The 9,602-nt window shown below is 44.9% G+C and overlaps 1 protein-coding gene across 1 annotated transcript; it reads right to left on the bottom strand.

Annotated features, from left to right (window-relative positions):
• Window positions 1-212: 212 nt before the first annotated feature.
• On the bottom strand, window positions 213-8,191 carry LOC112413768 (neuroblastoma breakpoint family member 6-like protein; the record flags this gene model as incomplete). Its single annotated transcript, XM_024765828.1, has 4 exons — window positions 213-492; window positions 1,360-1,411; window positions 5,616-5,851; window positions 8,089-8,191. Coding segments are annotated over 4 exons (671 nt in total), but the record flags the coding sequence as incomplete, so codon positions are not given.
• Window positions 8,192-9,602: the final 1,411 nt, after the last annotated feature.

Genomic DNA, 9,602 nt, shown 5'->3' on the forward strand with positions numbered 1-9,602 from the left:
AGAGAGTTTGCCATTATCCCTTCACTCTCTGCACTCTGGTTTGCCTGGGGTTCCTCAGCTTGCATATGCCAGTGGGGGACAGAGGGACGGAGGTGAGGAGTGGACCAGGAACAATGCAAATGACCAGACTCACCAAGGAGTGAGTAAGTTTTTGTACTTAAACCTTGGACCCAGAACTGTGTCCAGCCTAATCACTTTTTCAAGGTTAGTTTTTAGGGACTGCCTGCAGAGGTGATCTCAATCGGCATAGACAGAGGTGGTGAGCATGTAAAAGCTACCAGAGCTTTATTATTAGTCTTCTGGTTGTTGGGGGTTATTCTCTTTAATTGGGAGTACTCACTGGCTACATCCGCAGCAGAGGTCGCCTCCTGCACATCACACACAAAGGCATTGCTGCTGGGAGGCTGGTGGGAGTCGTGGAGACTGGAATGAGTCAGATACCTTTCATCCAGTGAGTCCTTCACTTCTTCCTCCTGGAGCCCCCTGCTGAGCCTGGGTGGGGGATGGAGAGGAGGGAGGGTGGAGGGCCGGCAAGACAGGAGATTAAACTAAGGCAACCTGGAACCACAGCCTCACAGCTGGTCCTGATCTGAAGCTCATGGAAGAGGCACCAGAAACCAAAGGGGCCATCCTCTCAGAGAGAGAAAGCATAACAATCCACTTCTGACTGGGGTTATAGTGTGCCTGGAGTTGGGGTAGGAGAGAGAGCAGCAAGTGTTCAGTGTACTGACCTCATAACGTGGATGAGGAAGTAGACTCAACGACTCCTCTAAAATACACTCTGACACGTCGAACACACAGAGACCTATAATATTGGCTTTAAAATGCTGTGGACAAATTTTATGTAATAGTATATGAAGGAGTCCATTGAATAATGGCTGCTGAGGCAATGTAACCTCCTAGGGCTCTTGCAGCTTTTAGACCTCTCTCTCTCTCTCTAAATGTTTGATATGATTGACTTTATTTTTCAAGATATTTCTGGCTATGAAACATCTGCCAACATATCTCAGGAAACTGTGCAGAAACCAGATAGGCATCTCACTTTAGCTTTTAACCATGCAGGTTTTTAGAAAATAGAAACCAGGGATCTCTGGCTGGTTTACCTTTAGGTCAGAATGACTCTAGTTAACTTAGCTTGAGGAATTACTAAGAAATGGTAACTAATACAAGAACTGCAAAGAGAACAGAAAACATGGATTAATAGGACGTATCATTGTATGATGAACGAATGAAATAGGTACAATCAGCAGTTTCTGGTTTCTCCTGGATCTGGGACCTTTGGCCTCTGGGTCTCTTGCTTCTGGAATCCTCTCTAGATTTCACCATTCTATTATCAGCCCTTTCATCATTCAGAGTTACCTGGGTGCCAGTGGTTCCTGTCCATCTTCATCCTTCCTATCATGATGATTTCCTGTGAACCAAAAATAGAGACGGCTAGTAGGAAATTGAGCAGGTCCCATTTCATGCCTTACAAATACAAGGGCCTATCTGACAGAGCCATAATACCCTACATGTTTGGTTTTTTTTTGGGGGGGGGTTACTTTCTTTATTTATTTAGAATTTTAGAATTTTATATATTTTTTTATGCCTACATGTTTTTTCATAACGCTCTGAAAGAATTTTTCCAGGAGGGCTCAGGTCGTGTCTTTAGAGGAGTAGCCTGGCAGGCTTTCCTGAGCAACAATGAACACTGTTGCTGGTGTGGTGAATCGTCCCCATGATGCGTCCTGTTCCCCAGCACACAGGATACTTGCCCGGCTGTATTCTATACTTCTTCAGCTGTAACCTTCATTTCCCCCACAAACTTGGTTGATGGACCATGGTTGTGAGTCCCATTATTCCTCTCACACAGACACTGCAGCAGCCACTGAGGAGTAAATACTTTAGAAGAAACCACCTGTTTCTAAGCAACTGACTAGACCAGGGGACCTCTGCATGCTGATGACTGTAAAGAGAATCTTCCCTTCTTTTCCGTTTCTCTTTTTTTTTCTCTCCCGACCCTGCCCAGAGACCAGCCCAGTTGCAGAACCGTATTGTCGAGGCAGCTGAGCAGGGACCTTAACCACAAATGAGAATCTAGCTCTCTAGTCCAAAAGGGACCTCTCGTCTAAAAAGTGTGAAGAGTGTCACCTCTTTTTTTTTCTTTCTCAATTTTCTTGCCTCCTTGCTCTTAAAGTAGCCCTAGTCGTGTGGAACTGCAAGACAGTGAGACAGGAGAAACGACTGGGAGAACCCAATCTTTCTGAACAGAGGGACTTGGAAAAAGAACACTTGGGAACTGGAAAGTAGGGAAGAAATGCCAGAGAGGGGAGAGGCTGGAAAGCTGTCTACAAATTGTCAAAAATCCCAGGGCTCATCCCCAAACTGAACATGTGTGGAACAGACCCAAGGAATCATGGCAAAGGATTAGAGATCTGAATTACCATATAAAACACTAGCTAGTGCAAACTAAACCTAGTGACATATTTGCTGGACTGACCCAAACAACACATCAAAGGCCCTGAACACTAAACTGACATTGGAACTACTGCCCATAGAAGGTGAGACAGAACTTGCAGTCTGAACCTAGAAGGGGTTGATTGCCCGCTAGGAAATAATTTTCAGAGGACTTTAACAGGACCCAGTGTCTCACAATATAATATTCAAAATGTCCACAGTACAATCTAAAAGTACTCAACATAATGAAAACATAATCTCGGGGCTTCCCTGGTGGCGCAGTGGTTGAGAGTCTGCCTGCCAATGTGGGGGATGTGGGTTCGTGACCCGGTCCGGGAAGATCCCACATGCCGCGGAGCAGCTGGGCCCGTGAGCCATGGCCACTGAGTCTGCGCTTCCAGAGCCTGTGCTCCGCAACGGGAGAGGCCACAGCAGTGAGAGGTCCGCGTACCTCTAAAAAAAACATATAATCATCTCAACAGATGAACGAAAAGCATTTGACAGAACTCAACATCAATTCAAAATAAAACTCTCAGCAAATAAGGAACAAAGAGGAACTTCCTTAAATAAGTTGAAAGGTTTATTCAGCTGTACCGTGCCTGCTCATGTTTGTGTTAGGTGACATAATTTCTTCTCTGATGTCCGCAGTCGCCATCATAAAACAGTAAGTAGAAGGTTTGTTTGTTCATTGAAATACGGATAAATAAAAGAAAACAAACAATAGCTCAACTTGATAAAAGGCACTATGATCATTAATTAGAAAACTCAATATTATTAAAAATGTCCATTCTCCTCAAACTTTTCATAGATTTAAAGCAATGACACTCAAAATCCCAACAGGATTTAAATAGATAATGACAAGCTGATTGTAAAATCTACATGGAAAGGCAAAGAACCTTGTTTTAGGCAAAGAGTTCTTAGATAGAACTACAAACTTATGATCCATAAGATGGACTTCATCAAAATTAAGAAATTCTTCTCTCTGAAAGGGAGTTAAGAGAATGAAAAGATAAGCCACAGACCGCGAGAAAATATTGACAAATCAAATATCTGATAATGAACTGTATCCAGAAATATAAAGAACTCTCAAGACTCAATAATAAGAAAACAAACAACTCAACTTTAAAATGGATAAAATAGGTGAACACTCACTTTTCCAAAGATATTTGGATGGTCAATAGGCATATGAAAAGATCTTCAAAATCATTAGTCAATGGGCAAATGAAAATTAAAACCACAATGAAAAAAAAAAACCACAATGATAGGCAACCACACACCTATTAAAAGACAAAAAGCAAAAGAACAACCTGAAAATATCAAGAGCTGGTGTTGGGGAACAGTTGGAATGCTGACTCATCACTAGGGGGAGTGTGAAATGGTACAGCCACACTGGAAAACAGCTTGGCAGTTTCTTCGTGTGTGTGTGTGTGTGTGTGTGTGTGTGTGTGTGTGCATGTGTGTTACCAAGAAACGTTTTTATTTTGCTTGCAGTACCTTTTTGCTAATTGCACAAAATCATGTTTCGTTTTTGCCATTTAATCATTATCACACAATCCTATTCTGAAAGACAAATGTTCATTAAAAACGAAGCAAAAATGAAAATGCACAACCTTAATTACCTAGAAAGCAGTGTCTTATAAGTTAAACGTACACTCACCCTATGACCCAGCAATCTCACTCTTAGATATTTACCCAAGTGAAGTGAAAATGTATTCTCACACAAAAATCTGTATGTGAATCTTTTTTTTTTAACATCTTTATTGGGGTATAATTGCTTTACAGTGGTGTGTTAGTTTCTGCTTTATAACAAAGTGAATCAGTTATACATATACATATGTTCCCATATCTCTTCCGTCTTGCGTCGCCCTCCCTCCCACCCTCCCTATACCACCCCTCCAGGCGGTCACAAAGCACCGAGCCGATATCCCTGTGCCATGTGGCTGCTTCCCACCAGTCTGTATGTGAATCTTAACAGCTATTATTCATAACTGGCCCAAACTGTGGGTGAATGGATAAACAAAAAGTGGTACATCTCTATAAGGGAATAAAAAAGGAACAAACTACTGATACATTCTGGAGATGAAAAGTCTAAAGGGACAGAAAACAGACCCAGTGGTTGCCAGGGACTGGGTTTGGGGAAAATGGCTGACTACAAAGAGGCACAAGGGAACTTTTAAGAGTGATGGAACTATTCTACATCTTGATTGTGGTGGTGCTTTTACCACTGTATGCATTTTTCAAAACTCACAGAACTGATACTACAATGGGTCATTTTACTGTATGTCAATTATCCTTAAAAACCAAAACTGATTGGATGGCTGCTGCCTCCTGGTCCAAAAGCCTGTGATGAAGGAGGCAGTTGTAACAATGTGGCTGGTATTCTCCCCTGTACTCGCCCCCAGCCAGTCCTCACATTGTCATGGTCCCCAGAATGTGAGGTGAACGGCAGATGGAGTGTAAGCACCTGACAGTCCTCTTCTTTTAAAATTGTAACCCGAGTGCCTGATATTATTACTGATTCCTGAGGCATCCACTTCAAAGACAGCTATCTCAAAGAATCACATGGGCAGCTACAGGACTAGATGAAGAAGCAGGCTGCCCCACCTCTGAAGTTTCTCTTGATTTAGAGATCCCTGGTTGATTCAGATAACTGGTGTCTGACCGCTTGTTTTTCTTTCCTGCACTTTAATTCCCCCTCTTCTGTTTTAAATTCACAAATAGTGAACCCACAAAACCCTAGGCACCCCAGCCTCAACCCAAATTAAACAGAATCACAGGCCTGTGCTGTCTCCCTCTCTACCCCTGACCTCACTGGGCGGCCCTGGGGGAAGCCGTGTGCCCTCCAGGAAGTGTGAGTAATACACCTCACGTTTCTCAAAGTTCCCTGATGGTTGTTGCTGAGGTGTATCTTGCAATCATAATAAGAACCACAAGGGTTGGTCCAGCCATAACACTGGCTCCAAAACGGGAAATGTCTGTGGGGGCTTGCCTCGGGCCCAGGGGAGGACCCCCAGGTTTATCTAGCTGACAGCGTCACTATCCTTTGGCTGAGACTGGCACAAAACAGCAGGGCATCTGGCTAAAAAGTCACACTTAGAGTCGTGGAGGCACGGAATCTTATGTGAGGCTAGGGTCTTGGGAGGAGCTAAGGGTCCTCAGACACCTGTAAGCCAACTTACCAGTGGTGAGTTTGCTGGCAAGTCTCTCTGCCAGCTGGCTTCCTTGGGCCAGTAGCTCACAGAATCTCTGTCTCTGGTAGTAGGTAACGTCAGTGCTCCTGAGGAGGCTCTCAAAAGACTTGACTGTGTCCTTTGCATGCTGCATGAAAAAATAACAGACACCTTTCCCTTCCTGTAGCTTCTGTCGTAAGTGGGTCAGTTCTCGGGCCTGAGCCTGAATTAGGGGATCATATCTCCTAGAGTGGGAAAGAAAAGTAAAAGTGAAAGTCATGAATGATAAGTTATGGGAATTTCAGCAGAGATATCTCTTAGATTACTCGTAAGAAATTCCCCATGTTGAATTCTTGCACAGCTTGTGAGCCTTGCCTGTGACAGAGGGAATGAGTAAAATAGCATTGGGTTTGTCTCTTTCTTTTATTAATTTTGCTTTAAAAAGAAGCCTTGCAGTTCCTCACTTCAGTCCACATCCATTTCAATGTCATATGCAACATCAAGCATTATGCAGAAAGTGTGTGTGGGCGGAAGTCAGGTACAGAAGTATTGGACAGGTACATCTGATACTAATTGAAAGGATGAAAAGAAAAATCAGTGAGAGGGTCGAGATGAAGAGCATTCCTTTGAATGACAAGAAGATAAGCCGTAATTAGTAAGGAAGCACTTAAGAGTAACAATTAAAATTCTGAGTAACAATTGCATTACTCTATGTGGGATTTCACAGTTTTCTAATTATTGTACAAATACTTCTCATAGATTCCAATCTAGAATGTGAGCTCTGTGAGGCTGGAGACAGGGCCGTATTACCCAACTTAACAGTACACGGTAGCGTGTATACACCCAAGTAGGCAATCAGTTAATACGTAGAACCACGTAATCCTAATGCTAGACTAGACATTGTCATCTACCCCATCTGATGCCTGAATCTCCTCACCACTAAGTGATCTTCTACAGATTGTCTCTCAAACTCTATTCCTTAGAGTTCCTATAAAGTGTCAGAGGAGGTAAAGGCAGAGACCAGGGAGAAACAGGGCTCCAGACCTAGGCCTCCTTCAATCAAATATCTCTGCTTTAGTGGGTCTTACACAATTGAGCTTCTCAGATTTCATTTTAACCAAGGTTAAAAGACGTCTTAAATGCCACAATCTACCCTATGTTTGAAACTCTCTAAGGATGGGCAATGCTGGTCCTTGCAAATTAATAATTCATTTTGTAGGCAACAGCTGCTCAATTATCTATCTACTCAATGCCCCTCCCAGTTAACACTCCACATTGTCTGATACTTAGAAAAAAAAAATCAAAGTTGGGGAGGAGAAACATTATTATCATGAAAGGTACTTCGGAAAGCTGGAAATTAGGAGTGTCTGCTTGCCAGCCATGGCCAAGCCCCGGGCCTGTCAAGAGTAGAGGTCCTCGCAGGCCCCAGGCTGCAACCACCCCAGGGGCCTAGTCTTACAGAGGCCCAGCCCTGAGGCTGCATAACCTGGGGCAGCCACCATCGAGAAGCCTCTCTCAGGGGTCAGTACTCCTTTGCGAGAATGGATTCTTTAGGTCAGGACTGCATAACTAATAAAAACAAAATCCGGGCTTCCCTGGTGGCGCAGTGGTTGAGAGTCCGCCTGCCGATGCAGGGGACGCGGGTTCGTGCCCTGGTCCGGGAAGATCCCACATGCCGCGGAGCAGCTGGGCCCGTGAGCCATGGCTGCTGAGCCTGCGCGTCCGGAGCCTGTGCTCCGCAACGGGAGAGGCCACAACGGTGAGAGGCCCGCGTACCACAAAAAAAAAAAAACAAACCAAATCTAGGGCTTCCCTGGTGGTGCAGTGGTTGGGAGCCCGCCTGCCGATGCGGGGGACACGGGTTCATGCCCCAGTCCGGGAGGATCCCACGTGCTGCGAAGCGGCTGGGCCCGTGAGCCATGGCTGCTGAGCCTGCGCGTCCGGAGCCTGTGCTCCGCAACGGGAGAGGCCACAACAGTGAGAGGCCCGCGTACCGCAAAAATTAATTAATTAATTTTTTAAAAAACCAAATCTAATATTAAAAAAAGATGACTATCACCACACTTATAAAAAGTAAGAACAAGTATAATAATTACAGCAAATATTTGTTGAGAGCTTGCATTTAATCTTCATAACTCTCTGAGGTAGACACTGTTCTCATTTCCATTTTACAGATGAGGTAGCTGAGGTAACTCAGACACTGGAAAGTTAAGTACATTTGCCCAAGGTCACACAGTTAGAAGCCACATTGCTAGTATTCCAACCCAGGCATGTGTCTCCATTTTATTCATATAGTATTTGAGGGAGAATCCAGAGGCCTAACTAGTCCACCGTCCAGTTCCCACAGCCCCGCAGGCTGTCTTTGTCTAGTTCTGGGCCTGCCATGTACATTTCTGCCCTTCTCCTGGCACAGATTTGCTCTTTATTCTATCAGCCTGGGCTTCCCCACTTCACACACTTTCCCACACAGCTTCCTCCTTACCCAAGCCTTGCAGCCGGTCTCATCTTCTCTGCCAGCTCCCCCTCCTCAAACAGCACTTCCTCCTCCAGCACAGATTCGATGAGGTCTTTGTACTCTTCACATTCTGGGGAAACAGAGATGCTGCCTCAGGGAAAAGCTGGACAGGCTGCTGGGTCACTGCCTTCAAGTGAGGAGGGAGGGTCCATCCCAGGGACTGATGTAACCTCGGTAGCAGGCTCTACGCAGGGATTTCCACATCTGATTCCTCAGCCTCCCCATGTTAGAGCTGAGGAAAGAGAAGCTCACAGGCAGGTATAATAACTTTCTCATGATGATTCAACTGGAATGAAGCAAAGTCAGAATTCACATACTCTGAGTTCTGACTCCAAAACTTTACCAAGCCTTGTGGCCTCTTAAGTAGAATATTAACCTGGGGCATGGAGTAGGAATTTCCCGTGTTTTGGGGAAGGCTCCAAGGACTGTAGGGCTGACAGTTGTCCCACACTGAGAGTTTCCATAATCCCCCAATATTTCAAAGATTTTTTAAAAATTTTATTTATTCATTTATTTTTGGCTGTGTTGGGTCTTCGTCGCTGTGTGCGGGGTTTCTCTAGTTGCAGTGAGTGGGGGCCATGCTTCATTGCGCGGGCTTCTCATTGCGGTGGCTTCTCTCATTGCGGAGCATGGGCTCTAGGCTGGCGGGCTCAGTAGTTGTGACACATGGGCTTAGTTGCTCCGTAGCTTGTGGGATCTTCCCAGACGAGTGCTCGAACCCGTTCTTAACCACTGCGCCACCAGGGAAGTCCCTCAAAGATTTTAAAGTTTATCTGGAGACAAACTGAGTAAAAATGTGTATGAAGGGAAAAAAGTCTGAGAGACATATGCTCAAATGCTAACGGTGCTGTGTGTTAGTCTGGAGGCAGAACTAATACACAGTGTTTGCCGAGGCCCTGTTGTAGTAGATTTTAGAGAATTATCATCCTGTAATCATCACCACTACCTGAGGAGGTAGACACTAGTCCTATTACCATTACAGATGTGGAAATTGAGGCAGAGAGAAGATAAACAACTTGGGTTTAAGTCCAGGAGGCCTGGTGCCAGGGTACATGCTCTTAATCACTGCACTGTATTACCTTTACACGAAGATGTTGGATGAAATCTTTCTTCTTCTGCAGTTTCAAAAAAAGCTGTGTTATGATTATAATAACTGATACTAAAAAACCTAACATTCAGGGCTTCCCTGGTGGCGCAGTGCTTGAGAGTACACCTGCCGATGCAGGGGACACGGGTTCGTGCCCCGGTCCGGGAAGATCCCACATACCGCAGAGCCACTAGGCCTGTGAGCCACGGCTGCTGAGCCTGTGCGTCCGGAGCCTGTGCTCCGCAACGGGAGAGGCCACAACAGTGAGAGGCCCACGTACCGCAAAAACAAAAAACAAAAAAACAAAAAAAACCTTAACATTCCCACACTCCAAAGCTTGTCATTTCACTTCTTTGACAAGTAGGCTTTAATTTCTACTTTTCAGCCCATGTCA

Source organism: Neophocaena asiaeorientalis, unplaced genomic scaffold (assembly GCF_003031525.2).
Source record: "Neophocaena asiaeorientalis asiaeorientalis breed wild unplaced genomic scaffold, Neophocaena_asiaeorientalis_V1.1 scaffold474, whole genome shotgun sequence".
Lineage (NCBI taxonomy): Eukaryota > Metazoa > Chordata > Mammalia > Artiodactyla > Phocoenidae > Neophocaena > Neophocaena asiaeorientalis.